This window comes from Pelobates fuscus, chromosome 6 (assembly GCF_036172605.1).
Source record: "Pelobates fuscus isolate aPelFus1 chromosome 6, aPelFus1.pri, whole genome shotgun sequence".
Taxonomy (NCBI): Eukaryota; Metazoa; Chordata; class Amphibia; order Anura; family Pelobatidae; genus Pelobates; species Pelobates fuscus.
The window spans coordinates 110,783,312-110,801,340 of NC_086322.1; the positions used below are offsets into that span (position 1 = coordinate 110,783,312).

Below are 18,029 nucleotides of genomic sequence, written 5' to 3' on the forward strand. Positions count from 1 at the left end.
TGTGATTGATGGTAGTTACTGTTCTGACAGGAAAAGTTGTGCTGAGCAATGTTACTGTCCTGACAGGAAAAGTTGTGCCGAGCAGCAATCAATCCACAGGAGGGTTTGTGCTGAGCAGCAATCATGCAAATAGGAGCCTGGTAACTTTGGGGTCAAAGGCCAGTTACAACCAATCAATTCTCCTCTTGCTCAGTGCCCTGTCGTGGTTTCCCTTGTGGTTGTCCGAGAGCGCGTTATTGATTCTGGTTATTCTGGTTATTGGACTTTGGCATTGATTTTGACTTCCCTGTTTTCTGGCATCCCTGACCCCTGACTTTTCCTTATCGCTGTGTCTCTTTCTGTGTCCCTTGACCTCGACTATTCCTGACTATTATTTGGTATGTTAGTCTGGCCATTCTAAGGTCCGGTATACATTACCTATTAGTCCTCTGTGTTACACAATTCTACGTGCTGGATCATACTGTAATCCTGACAATATCCTAGTTAGGTGGATCAGTGAATCAATGTCCCGCTCATTCTTGGCATACAGCTTGATCTCGTCCATGTAGAGCTCCACTCTTAAACCTGTATCCATATCCACTCTTCTTGATGATCTGGCTAAGGGGGTTGAGGTCTATGCAGAACAACATTGGGGATAGCGCATCACCTTGGTATAAGCCACATTTGGTGTTCACTTGCATTATTGTCCTGGAATTAGCTTCTAAAGTTGTTTTCCTCTTGCCATCGAGTTCTTGATGAAGGTTCTTATTGTCTTGCTGAACTTGTAGAGAGCCAAGCATTCCAGTATCCATGCGTGTGGCATTGTGTCATAGGCTTTCTTGTACTCAATCCAGGCACAGATTGGTTTGTCTGATCTTAGAATCCCTTGTGACTGCTTGGTCTACAAGTAGTTTTTGTTTTGATCCTCTGGTGTTGTTTCCAATCCCCTTCTGAGTATTGCTGATATATTGACTCATATGCCCTTGGATCTCGGATGCTACGATGCCTGACAGGAGATTCCATGTTTTGCGGAGGGAGGTTATTGGTTGGTAGTTGGATAGTGTTGTTCCCTTGTGAGGGTCCTTCATGACCAGTATTGTTCTGCATTGTGTTAGCCAGTCATGGTGGGAGCCTGTTGCTAGTAGCTGGTTCATTTGTGCTGCTAGGCATTCATGCAGCGCTGTTAACATCTTCATCTAGTAGTTGTGGATCATATCAACTCTTCATGTGTGCTGCTCTCTGTTGGATATCTTCGACTGTGATGGTGACTGGTTCCTGTTCTGGCAGCATGCAGTGCTCAGCTTTCAGGTCTAGTAGCCACTGGGCCTCTGTGTTATGAGATCCTTCTTTCACCCAGATATTCTTCCAGTACTCAGCTCTGGGTGGATCTTACGAGGACATGTGGTGGTTACCCTGTAGCTGTGCATACACCTTGGATGGTTCTTTGGTGAAGAGGGCATTGATTCTCTTAGCCTCTGCTTCTCTGGTGTATCTACTTAGGTTGCCAGTGTGGTCAGTCTTTGCTTAGCTGTTTCCAGCACCTCTGGTATGGGCGTATTCTTGTACTTCCGCAGTAGTCAGAATCTATCTTTAATCTTTCCACCTCTGTTAAATTGATCCAGTTTACTAACTTCCTTCCGTGTTGTCTATATCATGGCTTCCACTCATAGTCTCCATGGTGGGCATTGCTTTTTTTCGAACCTGATCTTGCAGTCAAGTAGCTGGAGAACCACTAATGCTGTGGCATATATGAGCATGTTGGTCTCTGTGATGGTACAGGTTGGGATTGTGGATAATGCTTCATTAACTGCAGCTAGCATGCTGTCTGGTGGTAGCTTTCCAGTGATCTTCAGTAGGCTGGTCCGCTGGTCAACGACTGCTAGCTTTTCTAGGATCATTTCCATTATATCTGTTGTTATGCTTTAATGGGGTATGGATTCAGGTTGGCAATACTCTGCAGGTAAGAATGTGGGTATGGGGATTTCTTCCTCCTCGTGGTGCATGGTTGATGTCTTCTGTAGGCCTTTTAATTCCAGTTGTGACACTAGATTTCTCTTGAAGATGTTCAAACGTTGTGTAACCAGTTTTATTGGTGTTAGGGTGGTCTCTTATTCATCCATAGCTTCCACATATGTTTCATGTAGCCTCTCTCATTGGGTCTGCTGTTGTAGAAGCATTCAAGCAGGTCTAGGTTCTCGCTCCGTGTCCAGGAATGATTTGTTCCTGTAGCCCACAATATACAAATATATATATATATATTGCCGTATGTATTTACAGTATGCTGAAAGATTTATCCAGAGATTTTCATGGCCAGTGTTCTCACAGTTAATGCAATAATGACAATTACCACCCACAGTATTTCATGAAGTGAATCTGCTAATTAGGAACACAGTGGTGCTGAATTTAATCAATTCTCATTGTCCCTAATACACTTTCCACATAATCCAATTAGTGGTGGAGAAGTAAGAATGTTTGGCAATTTGTGACATAAGTTTGTAGAAGGGGAATACATTATTTCTGAAATACTATTATGTGGTCTTGGTTGATTACTGATGTAAAACCTGTAACACACTATTACAATGAATAAGCAATATAAACATAGTGACACGGTTCTTGATCCTTGCTACAGTGTTTCTTTATGGTCTGCAGAAACATAATACCAAATGTCACAAGTGTGTGCTATTTCAGTGTAAAGGGACACTTCAGATTGACAAAAGCCTCTGTGCAGGCCGAAACGTTGATCTTTGTTCCAATAAATCCTGAGTGTCTGGACCTGACTTTCTTCATATCTGCTAATTTGGGATTTGCCAACCATGGGCCTGGAGCACCTGGATTGTATCCGAGAGTGCGGGATCCTTTTGTGTATACTAAAGGGACACTTCAGGCATCTATGGTGTGTTACTGTAAATGGCAGAGCATCATGTTAATAAATAAGTATTTATTTGCATAATGTCAGACTCATGCAGGCTTGCCCATACTAGCATGCATATTTCTGTCCTGAACCTCAGTGATTTTAATAAATTACATGATATGTTAATGAAACTAAGGTGGTTAATTCCTGAACAATGACATACAATTCATCAAACAAGTTTTAACTCACTTTTGAGATAACAGATGGGTAAGCTATGTTATTTCTGTATCAATACTATGACAGACCAAAATTATAACCTGGGGTTGCTCTATCCCTCCCTTAGAGATAACCTGGCTTGCATTTCGATTTTCAGCTGCCCTTGTGTGGCCTATTTGATACGCAAACTATATAGGTTCTTCTTTTAATGGTACTACTAAGCTTGGCCATAGTATACAGAGGAACCAGGACACTGAGCCGACCATCATTTTTATTATTCTCTACCCCATAGCTCAGGGAGTCAATAATTCACTGGACTCTACTCAGTTTATAATCACACATCACCTCCTCAATCATTACGTGGATAAACAATATTCATACAATATTCACAATGTTTAAGGCCCTCCTTGGCTATTAAGGGTTGGATTAATAGTGTGAATCCTCACTATTTTCATTATATGTTCACTCTGGATAGCTGGGGTTACTATGGATCCTCAATAATATATTTAAGTTAATTTAGTTCTGTGTGTTTTATTTTAGAACACGGATTTGGCCAAGTGGCGGTACTGAAAAGGTAAAGTGACAGCAAGTTAGTGGGGTCACATATACATGGTGAAGGCAAAACCCTATAATCGTCTCTTTTTCGCATGTTAAGAAGTCTACAGAAGTGTCTTTATTGATAATGATTGGATGTGGATATTTTTGGCACTCTCTCTTGCCAGGTGTTTGCAAGTGCTTAGGCACAGTCCTGACTTAAAATATATTTTCTTACCTGGTTGGAAAATGGAAAGACTACCATCAGTGTGCCCAAAGACGACTTTTCCTTCCTTCTGTGGATGCCATCTAAATAGACAGATGTCTGATAGGAAACTATGGGCCTCCTTGTGAACAGTCACTCCACATTCTGGCCCAGAAATAGTCCATATATAGAGAGGCCCTCTGTGTGACACAAATGCAATATCGTCACCTGAGTTCCAGCACCAACTAAGGGAGGCCGGCATTCCTGAGGGACAACATAATAAATGGTAAATAATGAATGAAAGAATAAACATACAGTTCTTTTTAAAACATAGATATCAGTTATTGAAAATACTTAGCAAAAATAATAAATACCAAGATAGAAAAAAAGATCTCAACTTTGTGTAATAATGATTAATTAAAGGTACAAGTACTAATATCTGTATTCTTTAATTTATTAATATATATATTAGTAGTCATCTCTATCTATGTATCTATCTATCAGCCTTAAAGGGACACACACCAGTCGAAGTACAAGAAAAACTAAACTATGTAGTAGATATACCCCCAATGAAACACTGCATGCATTTATTGCTGTATTTTTTCATTGGGGATATATTTAAAACCAGTTGGCAAAATCTTTAGATCTGCTGTCTGCTGTCTGCACAAGCTCTCCCCTTTTCCTCCAGCACATTATTTCTGTGGTTGTCCACAGACTTCCCAATGCAGCTCATCGAGGGACTCTGTGAAGCAGGTGTTCTAAGGAATTGCCTGTCTCTTCATCTTAGCTCCACTGTGCTTGATTTATATAAATGCCAATTTATATTTAAATCTGCACTTTTTTCAAAATGAAAAAGAGGACACATTCTTCACACATAAAGCACTTCAGCAAGTGAACCTACTTTAAGAGTTTGGAATGTTCTTTTAAATGATGGCCCAGGATGTAGTAAGCAATAGTATCAAAATGACCTGTCACTTTAATTGTAAAACCATTAATATATTAACCACTGACCGGGACCCATTTAAATGATGATTGTAGGACTATCGCGCTACCAATGCTAAATAAACAGGACATTCCATGTCAACATAGGATCTCTAAGTATCAATCTGTGAAGACATCAAAATGGAGCTAAAATTAAATGGTATGATACACTGCACATCATTGAACTATTTAAATATAGCCTCACAATCTCAAAAATCAATGTACATTTTGTCCTAATTCCATTTCCCTCTAAGGAAATTTACCATTGGGACTATGTGTTCTGGATTTATAAATTGTGATTTTACTTAAGAAAATAATAATAAAAAAAAAAAAAGAGGGATTTGATATCTAAAAAGTGTACATGCCTCTTGCTCTAAAATTAAAAGAACCGATACATGTATTAATTGTAATCTAAATTTGAAGAATCTAAGCCAAAAGAGATGAGTTTGGAAAAAGTTGATTTATTGCACAAATATCAATGTAAGGGGTGGAAGAAAAAAGCTCATTAGATGCCGAAATGCAATTATCCGTAGATGAAGTGTTGTTCTTTGTGTATCATTGATATGAATGGGGGCTGAAGACAAAATTCAAGAAACGTGAAATAACATCTCTTACATTTACCTTTTGTACTATCAAGTCTGGCTACCACTTTCTGTTCTGCCACATTCCAAATGATAACTAAATTGTCTGCACTGGCACTTGCAAATATATCAGGATTGTCGGGACACCAAGAAATGGCAGTGATTGTCTTTTTATGTTCTGACATGATAGCACGGAGTTTGAATTCATGGTAGCGATGATCCATCTACAAAAGAATTGAAAAAAAGAAAACAAGATTACATTTTGTGTGACATATCAGTAAAAAGTCACATATTGTAAATAACAGCAATGTACACAATTCAAATGTTTATTGCAGTAGCACTGTTCAAAGCTGAATCATCATATGACCAAGAAAATCCTTGGTAGAAATGAAAGAAAGACATACAACAGCCAATGATGAATATATAGTGCTCAGTAGGCGTATGTAAGAGAACATACAAAAAATGATAGTGTAACACATCATATTTGGAAAAATCAAGGCAGGATCTTCAAAAATGATGGTACTTGTGCACAACTTTACTCAGCTTTGAAGATCCACATTTCAATGGTGTATGCCAAAGATTCACATAATACAGTAGTTCCCAAACCAGTTCGCATGGCCCACCACCAACAATCCAGGATTTATGTATTTCCCTGTTTTATTTGAATGGAGATACTGACAATACCTGGACTGTTAGTGGATCTTGAGGACGGATTTGAGAACCACTGACATGAGAAATAAAAAGGCACATTTAGTGGAATACTATTAAAACAGAATGTATTACATACAAGATATAAATAGATTCTAAAAATGCACTTTATGATTTAGTATGGTTTTATATGCATTTCTGAGACTCAATCCTGCTAATGATCTTTTATTTTCTATTTTTCCACTTTTTTATATTTAATATTTTGTTATCATTTTTTCCAAAACTACTGGACATATAATCTCCAAGATCCACCAGATGGGGATCCCATGACAATTTTTATGTTTTATCCAATATTTATTTATCTTGACTTGTAAAATCCAATTGCTGGTCTTGGCAGTTATTGGATTTTTTTCCCTCACTTGCATGCACATCCACAGTGGAATGCATAGTCAAAACATGGTTGGATGTGTTCCAAAATGGAACTCAACTCTAATTTGATAAAATAAAGTTGGGATTAACTATAACCAATCAGAGGAAGAGTAATTTACAGAAATGTTATTGAGAAGGTAAAGTCGATACCGATTAAATGTTGGGAGGAGATTAAGTGCCTCTGAAAGCTCTATGAGATCTGTGGATGTCTGTAGTTGCTCATTCATACGCTCATGTAGCACTTTACCGTTTTACATCCATTTTTAGAATATGAGTATTTTTCTTTTCTTACATGTAATACATTCTCTTTTGCCTTTTTATTTCTTATGGGAATCGTGAAATATACTGTTGAGACATGATCCTCCAAAACTGTTTATAAATTTATTAAGGATTATGCAAACATGTTTCCATTTCATGAGTGGATTCAATCCTATAACAGTTTTCAGCACATATCATGACGTTTTGTGTTTATTTTGTTTTTTTTAAACTATTTATTGATATTCACTTTGTTTTGGGTTCCTTATATACTAAACCTTGTGGATGAGTATGAAAGAACTACAGATTTAGGGGTGTACAAGAGAGACAGAAAGATAGATAGATAGATAGATAGATAATTTATCTATATATATATTTAATTATTTTTTATACATACTTAAAAGGACACTAAAGTCACACATAACATTTCAATTCAATGAAGTGGTCTGCGTGCTAAGCTGCTGTGTGATTAACCCTTCAAAGTGAAATTTTCCATTTTGTAGAAAGGGCACTGTTTACCTTGGATGGATAAACATACCTCTAGTTATGGTCATACAGACGGCCACTAGAGGTGCTTCCGTTGCACTTACTGGATAAAACTTGGTGATGTGATGCAATAACTCATAGGAAAGCATTGAATAATGTGGGGAAGTTTGGATGTGCGCAAAACTCACATTGGATAAGACCATCGCTGGCCATGCCTCTTTAATAACGGCAACATATGCAGAGGTGGCCGCTCCGAGGGAGTCTAAATAGGGACAAGGACACTAAAGCATGAGGAATTTTTGCAGTTTTGTATAACCAATGCTATAGTGGTTGTTAAAGCATTTTCCAATTCATTGAAATGGGACTTTACATGTATGGATGAATGCTATTTCTAGTGCACCTCTCAATTTGCATAAATCATCTAAAGTGGATAATCACACACTGCACCGTATGAAAGAGATTGATTTTTGGGCAGCATGCTTCATATGGAGCAATCATCATGGAGAACAATGAATCGTGTGCTGATTGCTCCAGATTCTGCAGTTTTCAGTCCCACAAGCAAAATCCCATAGATTAAAAATGAAAGCTGAAATATTTGTAGTTCACCATACACAGTATAAAAAAATTAACTGGTATATTTTTGTGAGCACAAAACAAATTTGCGTTGGTTTAAACACACTTTCATTATTTTGCAATTTCCTGGTGACTTCACAAAAATTTACCATTTACTGAAAAATCTTGCTAACAACATACTTTGGTGGGGGTCTACATTCTGCTTTCTATATCAGTGAGTTTGATGTTATATTTAGTATATTCCTGTTTAGCATCATGTTTTATGAATTTACTATATCACAACATCAATATATAGAACATAATTGTGTTTTATAAATAATAATTATATCAAAGTCTATAACCAGGAAAGTTACATTTAACGTTTTGCATACATTCATCATGCTAGATCAATGAAATTGAGATTATAAGTGCAAAGAAAATAAGCCATTACAATGCATTTTATTATTTTATAACTATAGGATATTAATAGCATGAGCTGCTGAAATATATGTTGAACTTACCTGATATACATAAATAGCAAGAGTGGCACAGTACGCAAACCTGTCTCCGCTGGCCGCACACACATCTTTGTTCCATGGCTGGCACCCAGCAGCCAAAAGACCTACTTGCTTGACTTGAGACATCTTTGTCTGCAATAAAATAATACAATTCAAAGAGCACATTTCAATTAAATATAATTACATAACACAGACCAACAGAGAGTGAATTTATTTTTGTAGTCAAGTACCAAGCTATATTTCCTCAATAGTTCATTTGGAAAGGTCTGGATTCTGGCACTTTTTTTCAAAGAAACATGCGTTTTTAATGTGATTAAAGCATATATTTTATATATGTAATTCATGTCTGCCAACATTCCCTACCCACCTTTGTCCCATGCTAGCCTACCTGTCAAAGGGGTGGCACTGCCCAGGCCTACCAACTGTGGGTTTACAGCCCATACAGGTGTAGGACCCAGGGGTGAACTGGCCCATCAGGGGTGAACTGGCCCATTTCCTAGTGGGCATAAGAGATTACTGAGGGTCTTATAATATTGCCGGCGGTCCCTAATGAATAAGGGATTACTTGCAGTCATTGTTAAATGTATTTGTGAAGGAGGGTCTTACTATATAAAGTACCAGACTACTGAGTATGATCTACTGAGGGAGTGAGAAGGTAAATGATGTTTTAAGCCCCTACTATCCCTCAGTAGTGCTTCCTCCTAGATCATGGAAGCTGTAGTGTTCAAGACAAGGAAGATGGAGCTGGAGGGCAGAGAGGTAGATGGAGCTGAAGTGAGGAGAGGTAAATTGAGCTGTGGGATATACAGGGCCGGCGCTACCTGTTAGGCGGACTAGGCAGCCGCCTAGGGCGCCCCTTGGGAAGGGGCGCCGCCAGGAGCGCCGGCCCCCCTAATGCTGCAGCCGCCCGAGCGCACAGTTACAAACAGCCTCCATAGATCCTGTTCTACACAGACCAGTGGAGCCAGACTGCAGCTAGAGCCCATCATCATCCTCATCTGGTTGTAAGTAGGCAATCTAGGATATTATTTGTGGCACTAATCTCTAATTTACACTATAGTCCCCAGAACCACTGCAGCTTAATGTAGTGGTTCTGGTGTCTATAGCCTGTCCCTGCAGGCCTTTTAATGTTAACACGGCGGCACTGCAGCACTAGCGTTAGTTAACATGGCAGGTCATATGGGTGGGGCCTTGTGTCACAGGGGGGGGGGGGGGGGGCGGCAAACTTTACTTTTGCCTAGGGTGGCAAAAATCCTTGCACCGGCCCTGGGGATATAGGGAGATGGAGCTGGAGGGAGTGATAAATGGAGCCCATTGGCTGGATTCCTGAGTATAATGAAGGGGAGTTTCTAAGTGAATATTAATATTCACATGTGTATAAGTTAAAAGTATGACTGTGCATTTTAAGTATTGGTTGTATAATATATACACAAATGTTAATATAATACACTTGAATTAACATGCATGTGCATATTACAGTCCCTATACAGAAACACTGACTACATGCCCCTAAGCAGGCAACACAGGAAAGACACTGACTGCAGCTCATAGAACTCTCCATAGGAAAGCATTGAAAATGCTTTTCAATGCTTTCCTATGAGGAATTGAGCGACGCTGGAGGCGCTCTAGCACATGTTTTCTGTGCTATGGACCAGGAAGTGCCCTCTAGTAGACAGCCACTAGAGGTGGAGTTAACCCTGCAAGGTAATTATTGCAGTTTATAAAAAACTGCAATAATTACACTTGCAGGGTTAAGGGTTGTGGGAGTTGGCACCGAGACCACTCCAATGGGCAGAAGTGGTCTGGGTGCCTGGAGTGTCCCTTTAATTGCTTTATGTGTAAAGAGTGTTCTTTTTTCATTTTGCAAAAAAAATAATTTTCAATAGAAATCGACACTTTTAGAAATTAGCCTTGATACATCCCTTGGTTGTAAAGCAGCCAACCAGCCCTGTTGGTTCCTGGCAACAACTGGAACCTTAAAAGAACATTATAGTCACCAAAACAACTTTAGCTTAATGAAGCAGTTTTGGTGTATAGCTCATGCCCCTGAAGTTTCACTGTTCAATTCTCTGCCATTTAGGAAATAATTCACTTTTGTTTTTATTTATTCATTTGTAGCCACACTTCCCTGACACAGCATACATGAAAAAAATCAATCAGTTGTTATTTACTTTAAAAGTTTTTATCTCCTGCTTTGTAAATTGAACTTAACTTATTACACACAGGAAGCTGGGTCTATCAATCTATTAACAGAGCAGGAGACAAAAAATTCTAAATTAAACAGTTTTTGCAATAAGAAAAGTGTGAACATTAGATGACTCTTTACAGGAAGTGTTTAGGAAGGCTGTGTAAGTCACATGCAGGGAGGTGTTCTAGGGCAAAGTGATTTATCTTCTAAATGGCAGCGGATTGAGCAGTGAGCCTGGAGGAGCATTGTCTATACAACAAAACAAAACTGCTTCATTAAAGGGACACTCCAGTGCCAGGAAAACAAACCGTTTTCCTGGCACTGCAGGTACCCTCTCCCTCCCACCACCCATCCCATGTTGCTGAAGGGGTGAAAACCCCTTCAGTGACTTACCTGAGACGCCCGCCGATGTCCCTCGGCGGTGGTTTTGGGAGACCTAATACGCATGCTTTCAATGTTTTCCAAGGGGAATTGAGCGACGCTGGAGGTCCTCACATAGCGTGAATACGTCCAGTGACGCTCTAGCACAGAAAACCTGTGCTAGAAACCAGGAAGTGCCCTCTAGTGGCTGTCTAGTAGACAACCACTAGAGGAGTTAACCCTGAAATGTAATTATTGCAGTTTATGAAAACTGCAATATTTACAGATGCAGGGTTAAGGGTAGTGGGAGTTGGCACCCAGACCACTCCAATGGGCAGAAGTGGTCTGGGTGCCTTGAATGTCCCTTTAAGCTAAAGTTGTTTTTGTAACCATACTGCCCCTTTAAGTATACGAACAGCTGGATTAGAGAAATAGAGAGGGGTAGCAGCTACCAGTAAAATATATTCTAAAAAACAATCTGACAAACATGTTGTGAAGCAAGATTTTTTTAGAATGATAACAAATTAGGAAAGAGTTTACAAGAGTAGGAGTTGGTCATCTATGTCAATGGCACTAAAACCTAGCAAAATATAGGTAACACAGTTGGGATGTACTTGAAATAGATACAGAACATGCAGCTCAGATGGAAATAAAATACAAATATTTATTTAGAATTACACATCAATAAAAAATGAAGCTATATACAAACAGATGGCCTCATAGCTCCATAATAAACAGATGGCCTCCATAATAAAAAATACAGAGTTCCAGCTATTACAGCCCTGTTCATGTAGGGGCCTGTAGGGTCTAGCAAACTATTAACAGAGCAATAGACAAGAAATTCTAAATTAAACAGAATGTGAAATAAAGAAAGTTTAACCCCTTAAGGACCAAACATCTGGAATAAAAGGGAATCATGACATGGCACACATGTCATGTGTCCTTAAGGGGTTAAACATTAGATGTCTTTTTACAGTAAGTGTTTAGGAAGGTTGTTTGAGTCACATGCAGTGAGGTGCGATTAGGGCTGCATAAAGAAACTGATTTGACAAGGGGATGGCTTGGGCATGAGCTATACACCAAAACAGTTTCATTAAAGGTACATTATAGTCATCAGAACCACTACAGTCTGATGTAATTGTTCTGGTGTCTATAGCATGTTCTAACATGCTGAGCAATGAAAGCGCTACCTTTTTTAGAGAAATGTTTAAATTTCTGCCACGTAACACCTCTAGTGGCAGTTGCTCAGATGGCTACTACAGATTCTTCCTAGCACAGTGCTGCACAGTGTTTGGCTGAGATCATCAATCGAAAAGGTGCAGCGCGGCATGCCAGAGACCAGTGCTGTAAGGTGGAAAAGGTAAGTAAACTCACATTTTTAATACTTGCAGCCTGGGCATGGTCTGCTAAACGATGAATACATTTGTAGATTGATCTCATCCATTGACGAAAGCCAGCCTCAGCAAGACCTGTGCAGCAGTGGATAATAGGTAAGTATAATCACCCTTTCATTCCACACCGAGGAGGACCAGTAACCTTAACATTTTTTATCCAGAACTAAAGTGTTAGAAAAAGACTAATGGGAGAAAAACCCCTATCTAGAAAAGAAAGGATCCACTCCCACTGAAATTAACTCCCAGTAACTACACGCAAAGGTAATGGCAACAGTAAAAAATCTACTTTATTAAAATTCTAAATAGAGAACCAAGAAAGATATACTGTATATAAAATCATATGGGATAGTGTGTAGTGAGAAATAAAGCATAAGCTAATTAGAAGGTTGAGCACTTAAATATCAATATATAGATCTCCTCGTTTCACTCTCTGCTCATATACTGGGTATTGATTCAAATACTGGGTAAGCTATTTGGAAGCAGTTATTTAGGAGAAATATCTTCTAATTATCTATGTGATCAGGGATTACCCTATTGTCAGATTTATACGATTAGGGATTACTCTGTGACTAAACATATAGTTGTTTATTTCTCTCCCTGTTGCGCCTCCAACCTGCACTTGTGTCTGGGCGGTTCTCTGAGGTTTTGTTGTGATGTGATGTGTCCACTGTGTTTAGATAAATAACTTTCTTAACCCTTCTTATTGCTTGGCTATATGTATCTTCTTGCTATTACAAAGATACTGTTACGATATAGAGATACAGACTTGGTATGGATACACATCTAATCTGGCCTTATTTCTAAAACCAACTTATTCTATTACAAACTGTACTCCCCGTTATTCTTTACACATTTTCCTTCTAATTAGCTTATGCTTTATTTCTCACTACACACTATCCTGTATGGTTTTATATAGAGTATCCCCAGGGCCGGCGCTACCTGTTAGGCGGACTAGGCAGCTGCCTAGGGCGCCCCTTCGTCAGGAGCGCCAGACCCCCTCATGCTGCAGCCGCCCGAGCGCTCTGTAGAGAGCCTCAAGCGGCTGTAGCTTTGCCCGGGCTGGTGCGTCCATGAGGGTGTACCGCCCGGGCGCAGCATGAGGAGAGGGGCTGACAGGAGGGATGGGCTCAGCCCTCCCTCCTGTCACTCCCTCACTGTAGCGTGGCCGAGCCCTGTATGGTCCGCGGGTACAGGGAGCATCTGTCTCCTGTACCCGGCCGGACTAACACTGAGTGCGCACTTCCTTTTAGTCCGGCCGGGTACAGGAAACAAAAGCTCCCTGTATCCGCGGACCATACAGAGCTCGGACACGCTACTACAGAGCGAGGGGAGGGGGGAGAATGAAATTGACGGGGGGGGGGGGTGAAATTGACAGGAGGGGGGGAATTGACAGGGGGGGGGGAGAAATTAACAGGGGGGAGAAAGAAATTGACAGGGAGGGGAATTGATGGGGGAGGGAGGGGGAATGAGAGTGACAAGGAAGGGGGAAGAGATTGACATCCATCACACACACACAATCACACACAATGCACCACTTACACACAAAGACAATGCACCCCTTGCACACAGAAAAACACACAATGCATTACACACACAGACACACACACACAAGCAATGCGACCCTTACACACAATGCATCTCTTACACACACAGAAACACACAATGCATTCCTTACACACACTCAATGCACCCCTTACAGACGCACACACTGCATTCCGTACATACACAGAAACACACCTTGCAGCCCTTACACATAAACACACCTTGCAGCCCTGTGAACAAACTCATTGGTGGAACATGAAGGTGGACTCTGGGACCCAGACCTTGAGCTGTGTAAAGGGCCCCAAAAAAATGGAGCTGCTTCCCGTTCTCCCAGAACATTGATTTTTGTGACCACAGTTACAAACAGCCTCTAGAGAGCCTGTTTTACACCAGACCAATGGAGCCAGACTGCAGCTAGAGCCCATCATCATCCTCATCTGGTTGTAAGTAGGCAATCTAGTAGAAAGGAGGAGACTATATTTAAAAGAAGAGAAACTACCACAACAAGAGGACATAGTTTTAAATTAGAGGGACAAAGGATTAAAAATAATATCAGAAAGTATTACTTTACTGAGAGGGTAGTGGATGCATGGAATAGCCCAGCTGAAGTGGTAGAGGTTAACACAGTAAAGGAGTTTAAGCATGTGTGGGATAGGCATAAGGCTATCCTAATTATAAGATAAGGCCAGGGACTAATGAAAGTATTTAGAAAACTGGGCAGACTAGATGGGCCGAATGGTTCTTATCTGCCGTCACATTCTATGTTTCTATGTTTCTATGTTTCTATGTTTCTAGTATATTATTCGTGGCACTAATCTCTAATTTACCTCACATTAAAGAAACACTATAGTTCCCAGAACCACTGCAGCTTAATGTAGTGGTTCTGGTGTCTATAGCCAGTCCCTACAGGCCTTTTAATGTAAACACGGCGGCACTGCAGCACTGGTGCTAGTTAACATGGCAGATCATATGGGTGGGGTATTGTGATGTCACATGGGGGGGGGGGGCGGCAAACTTAACTTTTGCCTAGGGCGGCAAAAATCCTTGCACCGCCCTGAGTATACCTTTCTTGGATCTCTATTAAGAATTTCAATAAAGTTGATATTTTACTGCTGCCATTACCTTTGAATGTAGTTACTGGGAGTTAATTTCAGTGGGAGTGGATCCTTTCTTTTCTAGATAGGGGTTTTTCTCCCATTAGTCTTAATTTATTATTTGTGTTGTATTGAGGATTATGCCCTTTATTACCTCTCCAACCCATTTTTGAGCTACAGTCTGGGTATCCCCATATCTGTAACTCACTGTTTCATCTTATATAGTGTTAGAAATACATGTTTTTATTCCTAGCACTATAGTGTTCATTTAAGTTAAAGTTGTTTTGTTGCCTTTAAATGTGATTTATTTTTGATGTTTTCTTAAACTGTATATTTTGAAGACAAGTGACAATTCCCCTAATTCCCAAGTAGTTGCATATAAGTAAACACATTATAATAATCTCCAGTTGTCCAATAAGAATCATTATTTAAAAACTCTAAAAAGTAAATATACAAACAATGTTTATTCCCTTACAGGGAATTATAGAGAATAATCAAGGGAATCGTGGGCACACACATTGACATTTGCAAAAACAGAATATTCAAGGATATAATCTTTCAATGTAGGGTAATAACTGCTTGATCCAATGATAAATCTGACTGCCATTCTGGGGTCAAGAAGGAATTTTTTTCCTAGCTTGTTGCAAAATTGGAAGCGCTTCAGACTGGGTTTTTTGCCTTCTTTTGGATCAACAGCAAAAAACATATGTGAGGAAGGCTGAACTTGATGGATGCAAGTCTCTTTTCAGCTATGTAACTATGTAACTATGTAACTATGTAATAATACCTGATTTAGCAGAGATGGCTGGCTGTATGCCCAACCAGTAATTAGCTTTTTGGTGTCACTTTCTCTTCAATTAGTGAACTCTGGTTAAGATGACATATTTTAGTAGTTTGTGTGTCAAGGCACATAATTAATCCTGTGGATCCTCACTGTCAAATACATACAACCACACACCCACCATAACAAATACATGAACATATATATGAACTCAATCAAAGAGATCACACATCATATATGTATAATAGTCTCATGTTTTCATAACTGACTATAACTTTGTCTTTACACTCAGATGATAGAATGCAAAAATAAGTCATTATACAGACCCCCTCCCACCACACATCTTCAAGGCCGTTGCCCAGTCTGCAAGCTATCAGGCATTCTAAGGTTCACTAGTGAAAATATGTGAGCATGCTGCTTAAGGCCAAAGTACATTGGCTCCCAGAGTAAAATCAAGAGAGGTGTCCGCTCAGTACAGAAAGCATCCGTGTCCCTGTTTTGATGCACAGTGTGCCTATCAAAGGATGGAGTTGACCCACATTTCTTTTAATTAAAGGAACACTGTAGGCACTTTAACTACTTCATCTTATTGATGTTGTGATAGAGCTTGCAGTGCTGCCCCCCTATCTTACCACCAAAAAGCCTTTATTTCACCAAGTACGGCTTTAAGACAGTCCTTTAAGCCCACTGGGTATGAGAGCTGGGAATCTCACTTCCCAGATCTCATACCGTGATGTCACGTGCACATGCACAGTGCCTTCCCGATCAGCCATAGAGAATCACTGGAAACAAAGGAATTGGAGGTGCAGGTGGGAAGTGCAGCACATGCTCCTACTTTCCCCAATGCTCCACTATAGGGAGCAATGGATTGGCCCATCATCCTGGAAGCCTCAAAGAGGAGGTCACGGCAGCGCCAAAGGTGACTTGAAATTGGAGAAAAGGTAAGTAATTTGTTTAAGTTTAATTATTATTTTTTTTAATTTTACACGGGGGGGCCTAACCTAACACTATAGTGTTATTTTAATCAAATAAAAAAATATTCAAATTGCATGCAAAGAACACATTAAATATAATCAAGCGCAGGAAAAATCAATTCAAGCATTTTCTGTAAATTCTTGGAGATTCAACCACATTATTTTTTTTTTTTTACCTTTCCTTCTCATTTTTAATCACGTTCACCAAACTATACTTCCCTTCGTCAGTTTCTAAAGAAATGTACTGCATCTTTCCTGTTCTGTTACTTGCTTGTAATACTTACTTCTAAACTACCTGATATAATTTACAAATATCAGCAACAAAAGTTTGTAAGCTACAAAGTATCTTTTTGAACTGTAAAAACCCAGCTCAGAGCTGTCTGGCGGGAAGCTCATATGTGGTCTCTTAAAGAACTAGGCTTTGTTACCAGTAATTCAAAGCAAATAATTAAATGACAAATCAAAAAAAAAATACAAAAAATAAACACACACATGCATAAATATTCCAATGAACGGACAGCACTCCAGGGTCTTTCAGATAAAGTAAAATATAACTTTTAATTCATAAAATAAATAAAAAGTCCACATCAACGTTTCGGCTCCTCTCTGGAGCCTTCTTCAGGATGACAGACATGTCACACACACACACACACATATATATATATATATATATATATTTACATTTTGAAATTACCAATCTTGACAGCAGTGGAGAAAAGCTCAAATAAATCTGGGATGGAATGTCTATTATACTTTATACTATTATACAAACACCTGATAATCGAAAGTATTTGCTTTTTTTTTTTTCCAGTAGAAAATGTTAACTTTATAAACGTTATATTCATTTATACTACACATTGTTGCCAATAATCCATAGTAAATAATTACAATGTTTAATAAAAAAAAAGAATTGATATTGGAAATGGTTGGCCTAAGTATCTACTGTTGTTTATAATATAGTATATACACAATACTGGCTAATCATAAAACAAGGTATTGTGACTTTTGTTTTTATTAAAATATTTTTTATATATTTTCTTTATAAAGTTTATTTTAAGTGACTTGTTTCTCTCAGATTACTTAAGTGTAAAGTTTTTGGGAAAATAATTAAATAATACTCAAAACATTATGGCATCTCAGTAACAATTATCAGAGTTGCCTCAATTATTTGGGATCAAAGAGTTTATGTTCAAATTGTTCTCTGGAGGATCAAAAAGCAAAATTTAAATAAAAACACACACCAAAAAAATAAATAACACACAGCTTTTACAGCTGCAGTTACTACTAAACAATAAAAACATGACACTGTTTTTATACAATATTTCCATATTTTTTTTTTTTTTTTTAATGGAGCCTATGTGAACATGCTAAGAGAGAAGGAAAGGGCCATTCATCAGATCACGTTAAACAAAATGGCAGCAAAGAAGGTTGGCACATATGTTTTGAAAGACAATTATAACA

The 18,029-nt window shown here is 39.0% G+C and overlaps 1 protein-coding gene across 2 annotated transcripts in view; it reads right to left on the reverse strand.

Annotated features, from left to right (window-relative positions):
- The window catches only part of WDR17 (WD repeat domain 17), a 110,583-nt gene that overhangs the window by 64,937 nt on the left and 27,617 nt on the right, over positions 1-18,029 (reverse strand). For both annotated transcript variants that reach the window (XM_063458160.1, XM_063458159.1), the window contains 3 exons: positions 8,239-8,367; positions 5,388-5,571; positions 3,819-4,049 (listed from right to left, as the gene is read on the reverse strand). In XM_063458160.1, coding sequence (XP_063314230.1) covers positions 3,819-4,049; positions 5,388-5,571; positions 8,239-8,361 — 538 coding nt within the window. In that variant the 5' untranslated portion in view covers positions 8,362-8,367. The remainder of the gene's footprint in view (positions 1-3,818; positions 4,050-5,387; positions 5,572-8,238; positions 8,368-18,029) is intronic.